We start from the raw sequence: 25,165 nt of genomic DNA, 5'->3' as shown, positions 1-25,165 counted from the left end.
ACTCAGTTTTGTTCAAATTATAATTAATTGTGTAATCCGTACCTCAAATGACAGTTTTCACCGATTGTGGTATATAGACCATACATTGAACATATTTTAGTTCCATACTAAGATAATCGAAATAAACAGCATTAACGTAACTGAATGCAATATGAAATTACCAAATTAATATATTTCTATCAGCTAATAAAATGTGAGGTCTTGAAATAGAGGATTCTGATGAGAAAATATATATATATATATACATATTATCTATGTATATATATATATATACGAATATGCATGTATATATATATATTATATGCACACACACACACATATATATATCCATCATTCCATTGCTGCTGTAATATCAAAATTTCTAGAGCTGAGCCACAGGGGAAATGGTTACACAGGATTAAAACTTAAGAGTAATGCTTAGTGCTATGTGCTTGGATTTAACGACATTAACAGAAGCCTGCACAGTTAAATCCTTCTATATCCTGCTGAAACTGTGCCCTTCGGTGTCAACTTTCCTTGACAGGATATTTTCTGGGAATCAAAAAGGTGAAATTTCTTACAGGGGTGCAAGATTAATGACTAGAAGAACTGCATTGTCACCCATATCACAATGTGTTTTTGAAAAGCCAAAGGGGATTTAATCTTATAGACATTTCCTGTTAGTGTATAAAGAGATTTAGTAGCTTTTGGACATAGGAGAGGAAAAAATACACAAGCTTGTGCTCAATTTTGTTTTACTTTTTTCTCTTATTCATACTATACTCTGGAACATTTGTTCCTGTATGTTGATAAAATTAAAATGCTACTAAAAATGCAAGCAGAGCGATAATGCACACATGTGCCAACATACACACATATACACACAACTCCAAATTAAATTGATTCCTGGGTTATGTAGCAAATTATACAGTATGTACACACTTATTACTTAACAGTTTCTAGAAGAGCAAGTAAAAGTAAATTTTGTAACACAGAAAAGTAATTATACACCCTGTATTTTACTTGTTCTTATCAAGCAACATATTTATACACTAGTTTCTATAAGTTAATGCTGTGTAACAGCATTTTAAAATTACAAAAGAAGATATCTATTAAGTTTAAGAAATCATCTAATGATATTGCTCTTCAATACACTTATATAGACAAGTAAGACGTGAAGTAAACTTCAGTAAATTGCAGCTTAGATTAGCCCATAAATGGCTATAAAACTTTTCCTTTCAAGTAGATTCTTAGAAGTATTGAAAGGGGCTGCCTTAATTCAGTCTATAAAGGTGCTATACATAATTATATTCTTCATGTATAAAATTTTGTGAAGTGGTAGGAAGGATTTTATTGTTGCAACATAAGGTAGTGGTTAAACTCATGTTCTTATTCCATGCAGTTTATATTTGCTTCCTGGAAAATGAAGACACTGAGAGAAAGATAAGAGATTTTAGTAAAACACTGTTTACAAATTCTGTGGTTGAAACAAATGCTTTTCTAAAGATTAGAAATTACTGAGTTTTCCCTTTTCCCCCTTATTTGTTAAAAAAAAAAAATCTCAGGGCTAGTTACAAAGTGCAGATTCATTCACTTGACGAAGTGACATTAAAATGAAGTTACAATGGCACCATCCCATTTACCAGCTGCACCTTCATTTCTTGAAGGCTGTTCATGATCTTCTTCTGGTGACCGACAAGAGTCACTCCAAGCCGTCTTAAATCCCTGCATGAAGAAAGCACACATTGGATGTATGTATTGATTCAATTGGGTAGTACACCTCAATATTTCACGCTGTATAAAGGAAAACATTGTGCAAGAACTATTTATGTCACAGTCCCAATCTAGACATTCAGGGTCCAATTTTCAAATGCATGTTCCAAAATTGTACCATGAAAATGTGCTTTTTGTCAAAGAAATGTTGATAATGAGGAGTGATATAACCTAAAATGGTATATCTAATAATGACTTCTTATGTCATCATTAATTTAGTGGAACAAATTTTTGAAAACATTTGCAAATTCTTACTGGAAAGTATTTAAAGTAAAGGGTACAATTTTACTGAACAGTTTTAAAAATATGGACCTACAATATACACAAGCACTATTTTTTTTGTTAAAAGAAGTAAGCATAAAAATATAATTTTACAGATAAGCAGTTGCAGACCAAATTCTTCAAATGACTGTCATCATTTGAAAACACTATAATGCTCATATATAACACTTCCAAATATTTTATTTTCCACTTGGAACCCAAAGCACCAGAGCTTTCTTCCTTTACCAAATAACATACAGGATCTATTGGCATTAGAGCATTCTAGAGATTACACGCTATCAAAAGTCTTTTTATACAAAATATATTAATATTGGTTCTTTTAAACAAGCTTATTATTTGAAAGGAAGTTGCAAATATTTAGGTTTCTAAACTAACTTCACATCACGGTATTCAGGACTACTGACCATGGTTTCTAAATGTAATTTCACAGGTATTCAAGAATTCTATTCTCCTAAAATATATAGCTGGCAAAATAATGATTCAGGTATATTTGGCAAATGATAAACATTAATTAGAGGGGAAAATGAGCATTCAAATTTCAAATACTACATGGCAAAACTGTTAGATCCTGTTAGCTAACTATTTTAGTTAATTATATTATTGAACATATTATGTTACACAGAATAATTTTGCATTTAAAAAATGCAGTAATTTCATACTGTCTTAGAATTCTACAGAATTGGATACAAGTTTTTGAAACTCAAAAAATCAATTATCAGAGGACAAAATTAAGTAAATGGGTATATAAATTCTATGCATATTAATAATTCAAATGATTATTTAAGTGAGTAATTTTATTAAATAAAATTGTAGATTCATTTTTCCTTGATTTCTGATGAAAATTTTAGCAAATGGTAAGTAGTAAAAATGAAGCAATTGATACTAAAAAAGAATTCTCAGAAAGTAAATATTAAACATTAAATTCAGAAATTTATGGCTACAGGATTCCAGAGTACAATATAAAGTATATTAAAAGTGGTAGGCATGGAAGATAATTGACAAAATTAAGTGTCAGTAAAAATTCACTTTGACATAAAATCACTATTGTTAATTATGATGGAGTATAAAATAACTAGTTTCAGATTACATTAGAAGTTAGAGTGTAATTTTGTTTCCGTCTTACTTAAGTCAGAGTTTGTCAGCTTGTCCATGTTAACATAGCTGATGTTCTATGTTGTGTTAGACTGTCTTAAGCATAATAGAGTATTTAGCAGCACACCTGACCCCTGCCTAGTAAATACCAAAGGGGTTGTACCATCCCATTGCTGCTGTGACAGACAAAATGTTGTCAGATACTGCTGAATGTTCCCTGAATGCCAAGATTTCCTGATTGAGAACTTTCACTCTAAATATATAAATAAGAGGTTACAATTAAGATATCCTCTTGTAAAATAGAAAACTATGAATACAGATTTTTATCAATCTATTTTTTATAGATAAGGGAAAAAGGTCTTCAAATCATTTGGATAACTGACATAGTGAGTAGGCAGCAGAGCAAGGAGTAAAACCTGGAACCTAATATCAAAGTTGAAACTCTTAATTTTTCATTTATTTGATATAGTATTTTGAACAAACTATGTCAAATTACATGTGATTAAATTCATCTGTGAAATGAGAGCTCTGTAGGTAGAATATCAAATATAAAATTCTAAAAAGCGAAGATATCTAATGAAGTGAATAAAACACATATTTTTTGTAGCTGTGGTAACCTACTATATACTTATGGCAGTTTCAGTTGTGAGCTAATTAAAATTCTCGTATTTCCAGATGTAATTTTTGAATCAACTATATAGATTTGGGCATTCATGGGCGTTCACTAGCAAACTTTGGCCTTATGTAAATGTGTGGAAAAGCCAGGCTAAATATTTTTCTTTTTAAATTATGATTTATTAACTCATAAATAATCCCTACAAGATAAATTAGTAATTGAAGTTTAAAAACATGCTTTATTATGATTTAAAAACCCACAGGTAATTCTGAAGTTCAAAGCTCAAAAGTATTGATGTAATATACATGTCATTAGGTTGTAAGCTTTCTATGGCTCATTCAATTACAGAGATCAACCTTTGGAAATGTTTATTGTAGTTTAAAACCTGAAAAGAAAAGATTTTATAGGTGTCCTCACTCAAAAAGCATGGACTTCGCATATATAATACAGAAACCTTAATTTATGGAGTTTGTGTGTTATATTCATCTTATGTTTTGTCTGAAATTTCGTTTTATATGAAATCACTAGTGTGACTTTTATTTTCATTGTCTTAACTTATTATGTAACTTAATTCTTTGAAGTAATTTTACTAAATGGAAGACTTTAGTGCATTGGAAATTTAATGTTTCCTGACATCTATATTATGCCCTAGAATGAATAGCTGAAGGATTTGTAATTGACTAATAAATGCAATTACAGATTTTTGTGATTTAGCAAATAGTATCGCTCATTCTTTTGAACCATCATATATCCAGATTTTAAGTTCTGCTTATCCAAATTTTACCAGTGAACTAAGCATGATTTTAATTTCAAAGTCAATTTATGATCTGATTATCCATTATGATGCAAACAGAAGATCAGACCAGTAAAGTTCCCTCTTTCTTTGCTCTCTTTTCTTCCTTTTCCTCTCCTTATTCCAAGTTCCTCTATCCTTTCTCTCCATGGGAGAAATGGCATTATTAAAGAAGAACATTATATTTTATACACTGTCACATATTCTGTGTCTTTAGTAAAATTCTTAAAATATTACCTTATCAATTCAAAACCTATCAAGGTAATGTGCAGAGCTTCAAAAACAGCAAGAATGTGATGCAGTGCAATCTACAGGTGATTTTTCATTGAAAAAGTGGGGAAGGAATAAGATCACTTATACAAATTAAAGGTGTTCATCACCAAAGAGATTCCTTCAAAACTTCTGTGTAATACTTCTCTATTGATACTACAAAAGAGAATTTAAATGGTAACAGAAAAATATTTCTAGCAAAGGTTTAATAACTTTATTCTAATAAAGTTATTGGCAAGTTCATCAATGTAAATTTTTTTAACTACATTTATCTAATACTTTCATCAGGTCCAAAAATCCCCACATTAATACTTAGCTCGCATTACAAATTAATATATTAAATGGTTAATTTAGAAACAATATGTGAAAAACTTCATAAAATTATTAAATATTTTACATTTAATGATGTGGGTTCTGCTCTTGTGCAGTGATTTTTGAAAACAATAGTAAGAAATGGTGTAAGACATGCTATTTTGTTTGTTTTTTTCTATGTAGGAAATGTTATAGCTAGGCAAACATTGAAGTGTGCCTCTTTCAGAGACATTATGTTAATTTTAGCAAGACCACGTGTAATCTTAAATAATACCCAAGGCCAATTCCAGTGATGATAAACTTATACTTCTGCATAGGCATATGAGTCTAAACATGATGAGAATAGAATTATTACAAAATAATAGTTTCAACTTTGTTAACAAAAAAGGATGTTTAGTTTTAGAAAAGTTGCGAATATAATGAGTTGCCACTGTCAAGGATACATTCCAGCATTTAAAAAAAAAGTGTTTCCATTATATGGAAACACTGATATCATGAGGCTAAAATGGCAGAATGAAAAAAATGGAGAATAACAGAAAGTGTCCAGTTGATGCTAGAGCCAACTCTTTGATTATTCAGGATTTAATTAATGCATTTGTGGATAAGTCTTTCCCTTCTCATTCTTCTCCCTTCTACTTTACATATATTTTTGTTTGTTTGTTTGCCTTATAGTACTAACATTTAACCCACTAACATTGGCTGGGTAGGAGAAGGGAGGAGAGAGATTAGTGAATATTCATTAAATTTTAATATTTATTCTTTTTATAGTCTTCTCATGCAGATGTATGTTTGGTAAATTTTGGTACACTTACAAAAATCATGATAATCATTTATACGTTTATAGTACAATATATTTACATTTGAAAAGTGAGAATTTAACATGGTGTGGTAATGATTTTAACAGATGAGACATTGAGAAGGCATAAAGTTTCAGCTAAATTATGTAGAACTCAGCGAATAGTAAGTACAATGGGCAATTTAAATATATAATAAATTAAGCATAATGACTATTAGCAAGAAATCTATTTGAATTACTGTGCACAAATTTTGGCTCTGGCTTAAAAAAACTTTCATTTTAGTAGTTTAGGACCACATTTAAATGAATCATATTAATAGGAAGCTGTTCAGCTTGCACAAATAAGTATAGTATTAAGCTCATTGGATTTGCTCACTTTCTGAATAATCAAAAGTTGGCAGTGCTGGTCTGACAAACAGTTTAAAAAGCAGCTGTGATTCTCTCTTTAATTCAAAACTTTGGATTCAATTTACAACTCACCTGAAGCTCACAATTCCCCCTGTTGACAATAACTCACTGTACATATATTCTATAGCACAGATTATATTATTACTGCCACAACAATGTTTCTAATATGAATACTGTATACAGAACATCAAGGTTTAGGTACAGAGAAAAGCAGAAATGTCTAAGACTGAAAGTCAGTTTCATTGAATACACTTTGAATTTAAGAACTTACAACTTTTCATTTCATAATTCATAAAGAAATAAAATTAAATCTTTACGATGGAATTTTTACCAAAGAATGTGGTTCTAAAATTTTAAAATGTTTACTCTTCCTTTTCGAAAACCACTATGAGAACACATTTGATGGCACAAATTACAACATATCTTTTCTAACTTAAATATGTGCCAGTTCAATCTTTTGCATTATACTTAATCATTTTTTTTACTAAGCATTTATTATAGGTACTTATGTATTTTTCCAGTTCTTAGTTTCTATAATGCACTGACAATAACAGCATGGTAATATTTTGTATTTTATTAAGTAAAATACTGTCACCACAAAATTATTATTTAAATATTTGTTAAGACCATGTGTTAAAAAAAATCATTATCAGCATGTTTTAAGAGCTTGATTTACTTTTACTTATATCACAGATTTATTTGCTACAAATAATTGACTTTTTCTTTGAGATATATAATGCAGATATTATTTTCCTTATTCCTAACCAAACAAGTAACACACTATTCCCTATCTTGTGAATTATTTGACATACTATTTTGATAAATATGTTATTACCAAAAAGGAGTGATGCAGTAAACAAGAGGACATGTATTCAAAAATACTAGACTTTCTAAGAAATCAATTTCATCAGAGTAAAATGTGCAGGCCCAGTTCCTAATAAGGAATATATTATTATGGACCCCAAGAATCTGAAACAATTGACATGGAAACCAACATTATCTGAACAGAAAGATGTCAGTAAATCTCCTAACTTCATTTTACTCTGCTGATCAGAGTAAATGTATTAAAAGAAAAAACAATGCTTGAAAGGAAATAGTAGGTCATAGATTACTAAAATAATATATACAGAGAAGAACTGAACCAGCTAAAAAAAAACTGACCAGACAAAATTTACTGGAGAATAGAAATGAGATGGAGAATCTTCATAAAAAGACAGAAGAAGCTATTAAGGTTTAAAAGAAAAGAGAGTGAATGAAGAGTTTGGGGATAGAGGGAGACAGGAAAGTAAAGTGAAAAAGTTAAAAGACAAAGGAAAACCATGATGTTAAAACAATCAACATATTTATAGTGTTTTGAAGCCCCAAGAAACAAAACAAAACATAGGTAATGTTTAAAAAAAAAACTGTGATTATAATTATGCTGTGAAGAGAGAAATAAAAGGATAGTGGATGTAAATGTAAACATATGTGTGTTATTTTAATAAAAAAAGAGACATTGTTTAATGCAAATAGTTTTATTATATATTTACAAGAAATCTGACATTGGGTAGAAGAAATACCTACAATATCATTTTAATATAAAATGACAAATGACTTTAATAAATTAAAATGACCATTTTTACTGAAAAATTAAATAGCAATCATGTAAAAATAGTTTTAAATTATCAGTAAAATTGTCTACTTACTATTTTAAATATAGCATATGTGAGTTCTCTGAGTTTCCAAAGAAATGATGGGCAATACTTATATCATTTGGTAGATATGATTTGGAATGATAGTAAGAATGATATTCAGTAAATTAAGAGAACAATCTTAATTTAATTGGTGATTTTAGGTCCTTTTAGCTGTAGACATGAAATAAGAGAAATCCTGAGAATATGATTTTAACTGGTGACAAATGATGGTACCCTGTTACCTTTTGTGTGGGTGGGAAGTGAATCAATGAGTCAAAGAATGCCAGAATAATAGAGTGGTGAGAGAGAATGCGCAATGCTCATACTACATGAAGTGATAGAAAAGCACTGTGGATTAGTGTTTTAGAATGTTCTACCATGTTCTAACCCTTACAACAATATTTTAACCTTTGAATTTGTAAGGTAATTTAGAATTAGTTATCATTATATTCACAGGTTAAAACATTATTAATGTTAATGTAATCTAGATGGAACCACCATAACGACATTAATTTGCACAAATAACAAATATTAGGCTAAAATAATTACACATACAGAGTATATAATAAAATACAAACGACTTACAACCTTAAAGAATTAATATTTAACTCTAGTGATTTTTATTTAATAAGGTTTAATAAATTTTATCTTAAACGTGCAAACAGAAAAGGGCACAATTGGTTCCACTGAGATTGTACCAAATAAATCAGAGGCAGGATCTGATATATCCTTGGATCACAAGAATACAAGGTGCACCACTTAGAGAGTAAATGAGATTCCTGCCTGGGAAGCTTTGTTTAAATGATTGTTACCTGGATAATCATCATAGCCAAAATTTAAGAAAAATGTTTTGTCATTATGTAGGACTAGCCACACCAATTGTGCTTACAGCTTGTTTTGTATTTACATTCAAATAACATTGGTACCAGTATAAAAACTTTGTCAAGAAAACATCTTTTCCACAACACAACATACCAGTATTTTGCCAAGGAGTTGTTATTCCAATTATTCAAATACTCAATGCTATTTATTTGAAGCAAAGAAGCAAAGATACTGGTCACAAGTAGCATTAACCATGCAGTTGTTAACAATACAGGCTACAAAAGAAGAGGCTTCTTTGAAAGCTGCCACACATAGACAAAGATTAACTGATTTCCCTTCACCTCATCCAGATTGGTTTCTGAACGATTTTTCTCGCCCCAGCAATTATGTAAAAATTATCAGAAAAATTACTCACTCCAAGGTCACCTGAGCCACAGCGTCCATTGAACTGTATCCATTTTCCATGAAAATCTCTGTATATCGACCCATTTTGATTGCTTCTAGCCATTCACCTACTGATCTGTAGGCCCCAGATCCCAGTGGACCATGTTCTGCCAATAAGTTAGATACTCTAAAACATACAAAACAAAAATATTAAAACAACATTTCTAATTATTTTATAACAAACTGTGTAGTATTAATTCATAGTCAATAAATTTTGTATACAGATATGGGTACATTTATATGGAAAAGGAAACACAAGTGTTAACATGGAAATATCAAAGTACAGAACAACCTAATCAGATTTTTTTCTATTAATAATTGTCAAGGGTTTATAATGGCTTAATGAGTAAATGTTCTATAAATCAAAGTATTAGCTTTAAAAAAGTCCATGTAACTGCCTTTTGCAGCAACATGGATGGAGCTGGAAAAGATCGTGCTTAGTGAAATAAGCCAGAAAGAAAGGAAAAAATACTGGATGATTTCTCTCATAGCAGGAGTATAATGGACCAGGTGAGAAAATAATAATCAACCTATAGACCAGAGATATTTTATGAGAGTGGAGTGGGGAATGGGATCAAAAACAGTAAGGGGAGGGAAATGCACTGGACTATGGTGATGACATATGGGTGATTTGGTGATGGGAAGCCCACGGGTAATACAACTGAGATGGAAAAATGCATAAAATGATGAAAAAATAAACTATTATTTTTTTAAAAATCAATGTAACAATTGACATATATTTGTCTATTATTGTTTTGTTTGTAAAAGAACACAGGAAAATGTTACCAAATATATCTACATGGTATAATTTATGTAAAACAAATTGCTTCTGGATTCTCTAGAGAAAGTCGTGCTCATTTAAGCTAATTTCCCAGAAAGACTGTAAATTATTTATTCTTCATTTTTATGCTGTTATATAAGGATAGTGGTTAATTCACTTAGCAGAACTTGGGAAATATAATGTAGCCCCAAACACTAAGTAAACGTAATAGAGTCAATCAAACTATAAGATGCTCTTAATTATACTGAAATCATACTTTTTGGCTAATCATATGATATGATAATAATCTCATTTCTAGAAATGTATCTTAAGGAACTAATCAGATAAAATCATTAATTGTTCATGTATATGGTTTCACTAATGAGAGTAAACATCAAAAACAATTTAAATGTCCGTCAGTGGGAGTTTGCTTAAATAAATTTCAATCATAAGGTATAGGACAGACAGCTTTCTTTCTTTTCATGTTCTTTGCACTTTCTCACATTCAATGACACTTCAATTTAATACAGTATAGTATGTTACAAACTATTTCCTTAAAAATTGCTCCATAAAAATTGGTAATGTCATTTATTTTGCAAAAACCTTTGAATAATTTTTAAACAGTAAGAAGACTCAGAAACATTCAGTAACCACCAGTACCATCTCCTGTTGAAAGGCTATTTTACCTCAGTGTTTTTTGAATCATTAGTCTCTCTTTGTTACCATGGCATTAAATGTCCCCGACTTTTCCTGAATCTCTCTGTTACTTCTTTTCCTGACTTTAAAATTTGGAAGAAGCTAAGATTTAGCCCTGTATTTCATTTACACAGGCTATATAACTCCACTGCACTTTAAGCAATTGTAGCTCATTTCACACTTCAAATAGCATCAATTTTTTCTTCAAAATTTTACCTCTGACTTGAGACAGATATATTCATATGTTTACTTCATGCCTCCACATTTTCATAAAACTGGACCCCAAATCTCTATCAAATCCATATCCAATTGCTCCTAGAGTGCTTGTTCCCTGTCACAATACGTAACATGTACTGTAGTTGCCCTTTCTGTCCTCAGTTTCCTCACCATCTGTCACTGTACAGACTATTCTTTTTATTAAGATCTCACCACTTTTCTCTATCTTATTTGTCATCACCTTAGTTGAAGACATCATCATTTCTTACCTGCAAATTATTCTAGCCTCCATTTTATACTTCTAAATTCTACTCTCACTTCTTACTTCTAAGTCAACTTTTAAAACATTTTACCATGTCCAGTATTTTTCAGTATTGGTCATATCTTGCTCAGTGTTGTATCCTCAGCAATTAGTCCACACCATGACACAGAGTATAGCCATGAGAGGTCATTGGGGGTGATAAATAGATACCTCGCAGTGATTTGTAGTCATTAAACAATGGAGTCAAGCATTTGTTGAAGATAAGGATTTAGGAGGAAACAGTTGGATTGAGATTATGTTAGATATAAATAATATACCAATAATTTTTGGAAAGAGCAGAGTCTAGAATGTGATTACAGGAAGAGGAGAATAAGGCAGGTTGGAGAACAAAATGGATGAAGGAAAACATTTCAAAATATTGAAAGACATTCAAATATATGCATGTTCACTGAAATCACTGAGCTACGTGACATGGGTAAGGACAGTTAGAAAGAGACAATGAATCGGGAACTAATGCCTTCTAGAATCAGGATCTATAGGTGATTGATAAAGATGGGTATTGAGTGATATAGTCTTCAGCCAAATATTTTTTCTAAAACTTGGAAGCAAAATTCTATATATTGCATGCAAGAAAAATATGAAAATAATTGGGAGATTTTAAAACTGCTCTCAAGTTATAATGATAATGTTGATATACATTAATACAATTTAGGTCATAAATGTATTTTTATGGTTTCCTTTCATTAAGTTCATTTGTGACAACATAATTCAACCAGATAGATTCAAGAAATACTATTTTGCATGTAATAAATAATTTGAAAATAGATATCACAGGAATAACATAAGGAATCCTTTCTAAGAAGAGGCAATTCTCCAGTTGCTACCACAAGAAGTTAATGACGCCTGAACAGAGTTTGATGATTCATTCTTCATTTATATTTAAAAATGACTTTTTGTCTTACAAACAAATGTCATTCCAGAATTATAGACTTATGTAACTTTATCAACCAACAAATTGTTTCTCATTGAGTTATGGTAGTAGCCAATTCATTTTCAGCAGAACTTTTTTTTTTATAAAATCAAAAATACAGTAAATACAGTGAAAATAAAATCTGGTATATTTTTAGTAAAGATATGAACTGAATTTTTTAGGACAATTTTATATATATTTTTAAAGATTTACTTATTTGTGCATAGAGAACTGGAGTACAGGCCAGAGGTGCAGGGGTGGTGAGAGGATTCACCAGAGACAGAATGGGGAGCAAAACAGGCAGATCACCAAAGTACACTGCTGAGGGGAGCAGCAGGCAGGTCAAGAGAGGTCTGCCACGCAATGTGGGTCACCTACCAAGCAGGCAGGGATCGAACTCATGCTGAAGTGGCTTTAGCTTCCCAGTGCTGTGCCTTAACCCGCTGTGCCACCAGGGAGGATCCCAATTTTGTAATTTTTAAGGTTAATGAGCAGAAAATACTTGAAAAGAGGCATTATCATTTAATGTATTCATGCATATTAAAAAAAGAAAATCTTATAAGCTCATATAAGATTTTTCTCAGCAGGTAATTCATTTATGAGTTTTATTTTTTACTTAATGGAAATATAAATGATAAGCCAAATCTGTGTACAACTCTCTAAAGGAATTGTCAATATTCATAAAATATGAATTGATACTAAAATCCATTCTGAATAAATCAAAAAGTAATTATTGCTAAATATCACTGGTTTTAAATATATCAGTGTTTAATTGGCTTTTCCTTATTTTTTTCTGTTATGTTTCCTCCTATAGCACATGAAAAGACAGATTTAAGAATTTTTTTTTTTAAAGATTTATTTTATTTATACATACAGAACTGGGGTACAGGCCAGAGGTGCAGGGGCGGTGAGAGGCTTCACCAGAGACAGAGCAGGGAGCAGAACAGACAGATCGACGAAGTACACTGCTGAGGGGAGCAGCGGGTGGGTCAGGAGAGGTCTGCCACACCATGTGGTCACCTCCGGGGCAGGCGGGAATTGAACTCATGCGGAAGTGGCTTTAGATTCTCAGTGCAGTGCTTTAACCCGCTGCGCCACCAGGGAGGGCCTGATTTAAGAATTTTTTTAATGCTGCCAATACTTGATTATAGTTAACATTTTTCTGAAGCTGTCATGTTATATTGTTAGACTAGGTAAGGGTAACAAGTATAGTTTAATCACTTCTATATCAATCATAAAAAAGCAGTGTGTAAAAACTATATTCAAATAGATTAGGTTCATAGATTAACACGTATACAAACATAATTAATTTTAATTAATACAGTATTTGTGGCACCAGTCTGAATTAGCTGCATTCATTAAAATCCCTCAGGTCAGAGATTGTACCTGCTTGATGCATTAACCAGTGTCTTCAGACTACTTGGGTTACGTATCAGCTTGTCCAACATGTTGACAATTTCATCAAATTTGGGCCTGCTATTTCGGTCTTTCTGCCAGCAATCCAACATTAATTGGTAGAGAGCAGCAGAACAATCCATAGGGCTTGGCAGTCGGTAGCCTTCCTCTACTGCTTTAATCACCTGTGTAAAACAAAACAAAACCAGTCCTCAACACTGTAAGTTTAGTACAGAATAGCTTAAGAAATTTCCTACTCTCCAATTTTCATCCTTTTTATTCTTATTCTTGCAACAACGATCAGCATCACTACCTTTAAAATCTGATTACTTCCATTGCTCCAAAGTAAAATAATATAAAGAAATAGATATGCTATCAAAATATACAAGACAGGATTTATTCACATATTATAAAGAAAATAAATGGTCATTGTTTTTTACCTAAAATCTTGATGAGCGATTTGTAAAATCAATTGACATAGAAAATGTTTTATTTATCATGTTTTATTTATCCTGTGTTCTGGAATCAAAGAGAGATTAAATTTTCTGGTGATTTCCCTGAAAAGTTAATGCCTTTTTAATGAAAAATTATGTGTAGAACCACATTTTTTAACATAATAGAACTGCAATTTTACTTAAAAAGAGACTTTTGGGTGGTAAATGATGGATAAGTCAAGGGCTAAATTAGCATAACTGTCTCATGTATCATTTAATAATGTCAAGGTCTGGCTGTTTATTATCATCTGCTGATTTCTGTCAAGAATTTGGAATGACTGTTTAGTAGCACAAACATTACAAACATCACAATTTCAAATGTAACCTCTTCATTATGAGTATTAATTTATTAATCTATTTGTGAGATCGTTTTATCAAAAAAATTCTTAATACTGTTGCTGCTATCAAAATGCCTAGATTGATATTCTTTTATATTGCTGAACATAACATCGACTTTGTTTAATTATTAAAATTTATCATTTAAATGATACCAAAAACCAATGACAGTGGACATATTCTCAAAATGACATTTCCTAAATGATTAAATTTATTATTTTCACTAAATCATTCATTTTTATTTGACAAATGAAAAATATTTAATATGAATTGGAAATTTACAATGATATCTTTGAAAGATTGGTAAAAACAGGAAATTTAAATAAAATTTTCCATCTGTGGCAGATGGCAAAAAGGAGTGACAGCTTTAAGAGACTTATGACTCACCAGTAGAGGTAAAAAGGGGGTAAAGTATTTGAAATAAAAGTTCTAGTCAGTAACACTGGAGGACAGGTAAAGATATTTAAGGTGGTTGAATATGTTTTCAGGAATAACTTGGTGCCTGATTTACTTGAGGTAAGTGGAAAACACCCAGTTGGCCAATTACAGGAAATGGGTAGGGCACAGGAAATATGCACATATACCACAGTACATGATAATATCCTATAAGAGTCATCAGTACTTAGTCCTGGGGTGACTCCCCAGGAAGGCATAATACTAAGGCTTCTGAGAAGCACCAATAGTTAAGTTCAGGCAGAGAAATTAAAAAAAAATAAAAAGACTCTAAAAGCATATAGTCAAAAAGTTGGATAATTATGAGCACAATACCTGAGTCATCTATCATCTTGGCTAACTCAAAAACATTATAAAAAAATTAAGTTAAACTATGGTATAAAATATGGTAAAAACATATGGTCAACATATCTAATATATAAGAACCCATACATATTTAGGAATAATCGGAATGAGGGTGGGAAGAGTACACTGGACTGTGGTGATGGCACACAGGTGAATTGGTGTGGGAAGCCATTGGGGATTACAACTGAGATAAAAAGTTGAACAAAATGAAGAACGATGTAGTGTATATGTATATATATATATGGTAATAAAAAATAAAAGAAATAATAGGTCAACAGATAAATGAGAAGTATATACTAACCTAAAATTTACAAATTAAAGTAAGTGAAAGAAATTTTGAGAAAGTTTTTATCTTCACAGGTAATCAAATAAATGAATCATAAAAAATAAAAAGCACCATTTATACTCATAGAATATTGGAAGCTAACTTCTAGTAAGACTTCATAATGATGACAGTGTTTCTTTTACAATATATCTACACCATAAAGAAATGTCCTAATGTAGTTTAAATCATAAAATATTTCAATGTGGAGTGAAAGCTGTGATTCTTATTTACGTTAAGAATGATCTATTGTATGATGTATTTTCCTCCAAAGCTACTATCAATTAATTCTATTTTTTCCTATAGCATCTAATTTTTAAAAAGAATGTCTTTCTTCAACTGAGCATCTAGTTTTTATATTTATATGTGACTTTTAAATTAATAAACCAATTAATTAGTATTAAAGGGACCTAAATTACTTAATCTGAGGAATTATTTCCAGACTATATTACTAAATTTGCTTTATTTTAAGGTAAATTCATGTAAAGAAATATAGTACCCTATCTCTAAATTAACTTAGAATTTAACCCAGGTATATAGGTCATTGAGTTTAATTTTAAGTTCACCTTCATAATTAACCTTTAAGCCATAATTTTAAATTTTATATTTAGACATTAAGAAATGATTTTTTAAATATTTAACTGTTTCTTTTCTCATAGTTTTGGGGTGAAATGAATAGCACTAGTATTCTGTTGGTTCATAAATTGTAAGGAATCTACAAAGTGTAATATAAGCTGTTCATTTTACCATGAAATTTACAACATACAACCACATGAATCATTATCTTAATAGAATTTGATATTGCTATTACATTTGTTAATATAGGTGATTGAGATTAACAAAGAAAAGGAAGATTTTTTTGGATGAACTGTTCTCAACTCATAGGTGCCACATCTGATGTGTTATAAGCATGCATTTCCTGGCATTGATATGCAAATCAACAGAATGAATACAATTTAAAGAATGTTGTCTTTTCTTCTAATATATAGAATCTCTGCTCTGAACACTTGATATAGCATTACTTATGTGGTGGCAAATTGAGTGTTGGGTCCTTTCCATCATGTCAATGGGTTCATACTTTCAGGTGTATACACCTATTCTGGGTATATTTTACTTTTGCTGCACACAGAGCCTAAGTTATCATTGTAAGTGCGAAAAGCTTCATCCACAAACACAGAATCACACAAAATGCATCTTCCAACTGCGATAGGATATAAGTATCACATTCAGTCATGGGCTGGTAATTATTTAATACCCCTTGTGAGAGAAATAAATTTGTAACATTTTCTCATGTGGTATAAAATACATCCTCCATGGCAATTTGCATTTGTTACCAAAATGGTCTCATTCAGGTATAAATGTTATGAAAATTTGCTAACTGATATTGGCACATTCCATTAACTACTTATACATAGCTCACCATTTAGAAGTAGATAACTTCAGGAAGTTCAATTATATATATATATAATATATATTTTAATCGAGGTCATTTTTTACAACACTGTATATGATTGAGAAGCATAAGTTCATACTTCTTCAGATGTAAGTTGCCACACCTCACGCACCAATGCACCCATATTCCTCCACCATAGTCCATTGTGGTCCCTCTTTTCTTTGCTTCTTATCCCCCATCTTGTCCCTCCGGTAGCCTCAATAAAATCAGTTAAAGCACCAACTTGTAGGCAAAACTCTGAACAATGTTAGTTGGTCGCACTCATCAGGGTGCAGTGTATTTATAAAATCAGAAACCTATATATTATCCTTGTTCCAGTGACTCTTGTCAAGGAACACATGAAGTTTACCATAGAACTGACAGTTATGGTTGCCAGCAGGGCACTTTGAAGTACTTCTGCCCAAGTACAAGCACAAGAGAAGGGGAGTTACCATGATGGCAAAAGTAATCAATCCCAAGCAGCAGGCTGCCTTTGATTTATTTTCACTTAGTTGGATCAAAAGAAATGTGTTGCCCAAGATAACATGTGGAGTACTTTATAACTGCGTTAGCCTCCTGTTACCCTTATGGCTGTTCAAGGCTAACTCCCAATAATGAAGGATTGGCTTAGGTCATCCATTAACTTGCCATGATTTGCCAAGTTGATAGATGAGGGGAATTACACATAAATATTGGGGAAGAGGTAATCTAAAGACCAGATGAGGTCCTGAGTTCAACTGAAGTTACAAATACTGAAATTCAGTCCATAAACTATTTCTTCTGTGTTTCTCCTCAGAAGAGAAACCATAGAACAGATTCTCCTTAAACCTGAGTGAAGAAGTAGGTTTGTGCAATAAAGTAGAGCATGTCAACTGTAAAAATTATCTCTGAGATAATTACATGTAGGGTTGGAATCTGCCCATCAACCCTTAATTCTGACTCCTCTAAAACCCAACATTACATTTCACCAAAGCCATGGCTATGATATACGTAGATTATTTTCACTCAATCGTTGAACATGGCAGTGGCAGGTAATTCCTGTGTGATTCCTATGACAAATGATACTAACTTGAGAACTCCCTGGTTTGCCAATCTTTCTTAGAACTGTACTTCATTGTCTGGTGCTAGCATGCAACATTTTTCTGTTCCTTTTTATTGTAGCTGAAGTCAGATCTATATCAAAATCTAATCCCTTCCAGCTTCCACGGTTTCCTCCAAACATTTCTGCTTATAAGTCTAATATATATCCTCTTTCCTCTTAGCATAAGTTTCTTGGAGGACCTATAATAGCCTAGGCATTATACTTTAGGCAGTGTGATGCCAAGTGTGCATGTATTATCTATATTTATTAATAACATATTTGTAAGGTTGAAATTATTATGCATATTTTACAAATACAACACCTGATATTCCAGGAAGTTAAGACATTGTTGAACCCAGCTTCAAGCATTTTTAAGATACTATTAATGTCAATAAGGGTCTCCAAGTAAATGCTTAGAACACAAGAAAAAAAATAAAAGCAGACATTATAGAGAGATCTATTATTGTGTAATAATTTTCTGTTAGCTTCATTTAGATTCTTGGAAAACCCAGCCAGTAAAAATGTTCTTATTTTTATAACTTCCTGATAATATTACCAGGCATTCTATTACATTTTGGAAGAATATAAAGGCTTACAAATGGCTGAAATCAGGGGGGGAAATTACAAATCCTCCATATCTCCTTGTTTCTGTCTCCCTCTTCATGAAACTTACATTATTCACTCACAATCAACTGTGTGATTAGACCAGTCCTTTAACTGTGGGGTTGTCCAGTCAGATTTTAGTAGAGAATTTTAGGCTGAGGTGCAACTGAGTTCATTCTTGCCCTTCAGACACTTGGCAAATGAACTCATTTTTAGGCTAACCTACTGTTCTTCAGAGGAAAATGAAAGCTTTGCAGAACTTACCCAAGATGAATCAGTTAACACCCACAAAAATGAGCAAACCTAGCCAAGATCAGCAGAAAAAAAACTGGAACATTCTCCCAGCTTCATGTTCTAATTTTGTGTATGATTTTATTTGTGAAATATACAATTATGTCAGAAAAATGGCCAATAATATAGTTTATAGTACTATATATTTAATACACATTTAAATTTGAGAGATAGAATTGAAAGTATCTCAAATTTGAGAAGAAGCTAACTAGGAAAATGAGCAATAAATATTTTCCTTTAGTGAAAATATCAGATATTTCTTTCAAATGACAGCGTAAGGTAATTTTATAAAAAAAATAAGGGAAATAATGCTATTAAAATGTAGCCTGAGAAAAGTTTGAAGTCAAAACCAGGAAGTTGTTCTGTAGCTCAAGTTAAACTTTGACATTTATCTGGAGAATAGAAAGTTGTAAATGATCTGGTCTTTTTCTAGACTAAGTCAACCCAGGATGCTCATACATGTCGAATTGAATATTTTGTACTCAATTAGTATATCTAGGATACTAAATGGAAAATGAGAGAAAAGAAATGGGCATTAATTCAACTGAAGACAGTGTGGTGATTAGGTACAAAGTTATGTAGAAACTAACTGAAAATTCTAGTATAACTTATTATTTCTGTGACCCTAAGAAAATAATATATTCTTTTAAGGTTCATTTCATAACTAAAAAACATCTCTCTAATGGTTTTGTAAACAACAAGAGTTCAGATATACTTTGCCATACCTTTGTCCTCAAAATCATAAAGCTGATGACAATAGAGGCTATAATCTCCAAATTTAGCAAAACAGAAATCAAAATCCCTTCCTTGAGCCAAGTAAATGGGACAAAAAGAAAATCAAGTATAGCAATTTTAGATGACTGTAAAAAGGGGAGCCTCAGTGCTTTGTAGCATGTTTATTGAGGTGAAGAAAAAAAAAACAATAAGGTCATTATATTGTTATCAGTCAAGAATGGTAAGAACTAATTCTTGGGGAAGCCAAAGTATAACATTGGCTTTTTACAGAAGGGGGAAATTTGAAAAAGGCAGGCTGACGGAAGCAATGATATCCAAAGGGGGGACACTACTAAATCATCTGACTAGAATATGTTTCCCTATGGTGAAGCAGACACATGTGAGGTAGGGGAAGAGACTGAGGTGGTGGTGGCAAGAAAGAACTATGAAAAGTCAGTGGAGCATCTTCTCTGGGGAACCTACAGAGTGGAAGACCTTCAAGGTCTTTGGAAGAGCTCAGTAATTTCCTCACTAGAGAACTCATGTTTGGGTTTTTTTGTAGCTTTGGAGTCATCAACAAACATTATAAAGTCATCTTGTCCTTCTTACTTCTCTATCCAGGACAATTCTGAAAAGTCTAGATATAGTCTTTGTCAGAGGAAGAGAATCAAGACTCTTGACTACTTTTCCTTTCTAATCTAAGTACTTAGGGCTAGACTGTAAAAAACACTTTGCAATTGTAAAAAGCACTTTGAAAGATATATGTGATTGACTCTGATTAGACTGGATTTACATTTTATATCTGAAAATAAGTATTGACTGCTGGCAGAGGAATTTTGTTTCACTAACATGTGGTAGCAGAGCTGAATAACCTATCTAACAGATCCTGAAAGCAAAAGAGAGGGAAATTTTATAGCCTGGATAAAAGAAATAATTGGAGGAAAAATGGATATTTTTAATCAGCATGGTATTAAAACTGTTCAATGAGTATTTGAAGGAAAAATATCAAATTTCAAGGCGATCCCAAAGGGAAAGGGCTATATTAAGAAGTAACAAAAGAAAGTTACAAAGCAAAGACAGAAGAACAATGAGTATATCAGGCATCTTATAGTAAGCATTTTAAACTTGAGTAGGAGAAATTTTTGTGGTTCTATAATTGTAGGATTTGTTTATTTTAAGCAAGGATGACTTTTCCATGTGAGAAAAACTATTATGTTCCCAAATTGAATAGATAATAAAATGTTCCTACATTCTGATTTTATTTTAAATTTTTTGTTTGTTTGTTTTTTATTGAGGACATGTATATTTATAAAACTTAGTATGGTTTGGGGTATAAGTCCATATTACTTCAGATGTATATTATCACACCTGAAGTTTAAAATCTAAAGTAACATATATATACATATATATATATATATGTATATATATATAATTCCTTTTTATACCGTAAAGGTATAAAACTACTAAAACAATAAATTCACCCTTTACTTTGGAGTATTAGCTGACTTTAACAAATGCAAATGATAAAAACCTGCTTATCAGTATTCTTGATGGCTATTTCTTCATCTTTGAAGATGATACTGACACAATATGACTGAACTGCTGGAATTGTCTGGCAAGAAAGTGAACCATTATATAACAGAAACTTAGTTTTCTTTGCACTAACTCATTTTGAGCTTCTGCATAAAGAACATTTGACAACAACCAAAATGGACCAGAGGATAATCAAAATGTTTCCCTCTTAAAACAAGTGTCAATTTCAGAAATGAAAAAATATTTTACATTCCTGTTGATCTAGAAAGCAAAGCTTTTCGTTTTCACACTCAGGTGGGAGGAGTTCCATACTTACATCCTGATTAGTCATTTCCCAGTAGGGTCTCTCTCCATATGACACGACCTCCCACATCACAATTCCATAGCTCCAGACATCACTGGCAGAGGTAAATTTTCGGAAAGCTATAGCTTCTGGGGCAGTCCATCTGATTGGAATTTTGCCTCCCTAAAATTGAAAAAGAATTAAAAAATTCCTTCACACTTCAGATGTGTCTAGGGATACCGCAGCCTCACTGAAAAGATCTAGAAAGAGATGTAGCATTTTCAAGTGAATCTGTTTGACAGCTCACAGTGTCTTTTCACATATCTCAGCCCATAAGCACTTGTGGACTGACTACTAATTGGCTATCCGGAAGGTTTCTCATTTAAATTCTGTTTGACTACCAGAACACATACAGGACCCACATCTCAATTACAGTATCAGGATGGCAGCTTCAAGTGGGGAAAGCAGGCAGTCAAGCAAATCAATAAGATACACTTTCATGACTTTCTAACAGAGTAAAGAACTCAAATTCCCAGGGTGTTTTTTTTTTTTTTCCTTCTCTAAAATAGGAGTTGTAAGCAGAAAGTCTTGGTTGTTGACTATAACCTGAGAAGTTTAACAGCTAATAAAACAAGAATAAAAATCAGATATATTAGATGTTAGTTATGTTTATTCTTGACAGTATGCAATTTCCTTTAGAATTGATTTATTTTTCCATTGGCATATTTTGTATTTGGTTGCACTGGTTTTGTTTCATTTAACTTAACTAAAGAGATAGGTATCTCCTTTAATTCAACCAAAATTTAAACTATTGAAAATATGGTAAAAATTGAAATGATCAAGTTTGGGCTTTCTAACATGGATGAAGGAGTATACTTTCATGACTTTCTCTTATTTCCCTTTAATATTCTAACCCTCACATTTTGAATTGTTTTCTCTCCATTTTTAAAAGTGGATAAACTCAGGCAATTAGTGCAAAGTTATATTAAGGAGACAAAGATAAAGGAGTATAGGTTTTGAATAGTTTCTTATAAATTTATATATGTCTTCCTGATTTCACAAGGAGGAACTGACTTAATCTGCATACTAAAGAAAATGGAACTTAAACTTAATTTTAAGCAAAGTTTCCAGATATGTGAAAAGTAACAGTTTTGTTTAATGCTTGGAATTATCTTGTAAACTGTTTTAACTTATTATTCAAACTAAAGTTTGAATTATTTGCCCCTTAAAACATATGGTGACATATTAAGAATACTTCAGTTAATAATTATTATCTGTATTATTCATTAAATATTCACAGATAATATCACATAATTAGACCCAGTTGTGGTGCATTATAGAATAATGTAATATATTATTATTCCCCTTAAAGTTTCATTTTGTTGACTGTTATAAACTAAACTCTCGTATTTTTCTCCCAATCCTCTGACCATCATATTTGCAATCAATAATGTTATCTGAATTTCCCTTATTTTCTCATCTGTCTTGGTTTAGATTTCCCACAAACTCACATCACACCTCATTTCAAAAGAATAATTCTTAGGATTGCTGCTTTTCATTCCCCTCTTACTCTCCCAGACTTACACATTGACACAGACTTTGACTAATCACTTTTATGCATTCAACTAAGATCAGCCAACGAATATACATATGGATTTTTCTTAAACTTCAATCTTGTTTAGGACAAGTTATTAAAAGTAACTCAACTCCAGGATAATTGTTTTTGTTGTTGAGATTTATTTTTATTTATGCATAAAAGCACTAGGGTGTAGGCCTGAGATGGGGGTGGTGGGAGGGCAGTGAGTGGATTCACCAAAGACAAAATTAAGGAGCACAACAGGCAGATCCTATGAAATACACTCCTGAGGGGAGCAGCAGATGAGACAGGAGAGGTCTATTGCACCATGTGGGTCAGCTCCCTGGCAGGGGATGGAATGAATACATGTTGGAGAGGCTGGTGATAGTTTGATACCACTGAGATTTAACCCTAAAGCCACCAAGGAGGTCCTCCAGGAGAATTCTTAACTTAGATTTTATTTATTATAAATAACATAAATGATAATTCAACCTAAATGAAAAGGGATAGCTCATTAATTAATTTATTTACTAAACTGATCATTAGAGGTCTTTACATGCTTTTGCTTAGTACAATCCCTAAATATGTCATTATTTAAGTTGAATTAAGTAATGTACAACACATCTAACTTAAGAATGAGATGACAAAAAACTTAATTTGAATCTATTCCAAAGCTTACCAAATTTCAGAATGAAAAAATAGAATTTCTTTTTTATCTTCACAAGGATTTTAAGACTAAGGATATCTAACTTGATCACATTGAGAATAATAGTTTATCATAAAGCATTAAAAAATCAAGAAGTGAAATATATAGACTGCCTAGAAAATTCTGTTATACCAATATCCAGCTTTTCACAGAAAGAATTGTTAATTATATAGCATAGCAGTTAGCTATTGATCTAACTAATTTTGCTTATTAGTTATTGATATAATTAATAGTTTTGCTTAATCAAAGCTATTTATAAAAAATATTGATTTGTTAATTGCAGCAGTAGGAGTTAGTAAAAAAAGTCCCATAAATATGTGTTTAACAGTTTATATCATATAAGAAAAATAATTAGACATTAAAATACCTCCAGTAAATCAAAACTTTTTGAAAAAAAAGTTTTCATCTCCTAATATGAGAATCATTAAACAACAGGTTTAAGTAATTCTGTTATTTGTTTTACAATTGAAGATGTAATAGTGCAGAGAGATTAAACTACTCAATAATGCTATTGAAACATTTATGTGTGTGTACTGCTTTTAGTGGAGATTTTATCTTTAATTTTTTTTCTCTCACACTTAAAACTTGTGATTAAGCCAAACCTTTTATTTTCAGTATCTGAAGGAAAAATTAGTTATGATGATTCATAATGTGAGTAGTTTGCTTGCCTGAGTTTATTATGTGAATTGCTGACATATACCAAAGAGAATTAGCTGAATTTATTTTTTACCCCAGTACTTGTTCTCTTTTCCTATGTTGGGTGAGTACCTTTTTTATTTCCTTTAAAATATTTAAACCTAAATGCCTCTAGTCTAGTGATTCAGAAATCACATTCTGTTAGATCTTACCCTCGTGGTGTAAGCTGCCTCAGGATCATCTTCCAGTACTCTGGAAAGTCCAAAGTCAGACACTTTGCACACAAGGTTACTGTTGATTAAGATGTTTCTGGCAGCAAGGTCTCTATGCACGTAGCCCATGTCAGAAAGATACTTCATTCCTGCAGCAATGCCTCTCAGCATGCCAACAAGCTGAATCACGGTGAATTGCCCATCATTTTTCTGTAAAGATGATGTAGAAATGTTAGCCTAGCAACGCCAGTCACTGGGGGAAATATGAAAGTGTCCCCCTTCAATTCCCAAATTAATTCTATCACCCACTCCTATCATATACAATTTCTAGCAGAAGGAGAACAGGATTTGTCAGACATATTTAGTTAACTTGGCAACATATATCTGTCCTTAGCTTGGTCAAAGTAGAAAAGATTTTGAAAGCCTTTGTAAAAACTGTCATTGCCCTCATGTGAATTGTAAGTATTCTTAGTCACCTGAAAAATGAGTTCATCTCTCCTGTGTTGGGGGCAGGCCTTAGATTTGCTTTAAAAGAAGCTAGATGCTAGGAATATCAGTGTAAACAGGTGGTTGTACAATTGAGGCACAA

At 31.8% G+C, this 25,165-nt stretch overlaps 1 protein-coding gene across 4 annotated transcripts in view; it reads right to left on the bottom strand.

The window, feature by feature from the left end:
* Positions 1 to 317: 317 nt before the first annotated feature.
* Positions 318 to 25,165, bottom strand: part of EPHA5 (EPH receptor A5) — a 277,999-nt gene continuing 253,151 nt past the window's right edge. Inside the window, exons 14-18 of one of the 4 annotated variants that reach the window (XM_004681266.2) lie at positions 24,577 to 24,786; positions 21,480 to 21,629; positions 13,551 to 13,744; positions 9,232 to 9,387; positions 318 to 1,704 (exon numbers count right to left, since the gene is read on the bottom strand). In XM_004681266.2, the coding sequence (XP_004681323.1) occupies positions 1,599 to 1,704; positions 9,232 to 9,387; positions 13,551 to 13,744; positions 21,480 to 21,629; positions 24,577 to 24,786 (816 nt within the window). In that variant the 3' untranslated portion in view covers positions 318 to 1,598. The remainder of the gene's footprint in view (positions 1,705 to 9,231; positions 9,388 to 13,550; positions 13,745 to 21,479; positions 21,630 to 24,576; positions 24,787 to 25,165) is intronic. The other 3 variants (XM_004681269.2, XM_004681268.2, XM_004681267.2) reach the window with 3 other exon arrangements.

This window comes from Condylura cristata, unplaced genomic scaffold, assembly GCF_000260355.1.
Source record: "Condylura cristata isolate star-nosed mole 26May11 unplaced genomic scaffold, ConCri1.0 scaffold00012, whole genome shotgun sequence".
Classification (NCBI taxonomy): domain Eukaryota; kingdom Metazoa; phylum Chordata; class Mammalia; order Eulipotyphla; family Talpidae; genus Condylura; species Condylura cristata.
Note: the sequence above shows the minus strand (reverse complement) of the source record. Positions and strands in the feature narration are given on the sequence as shown.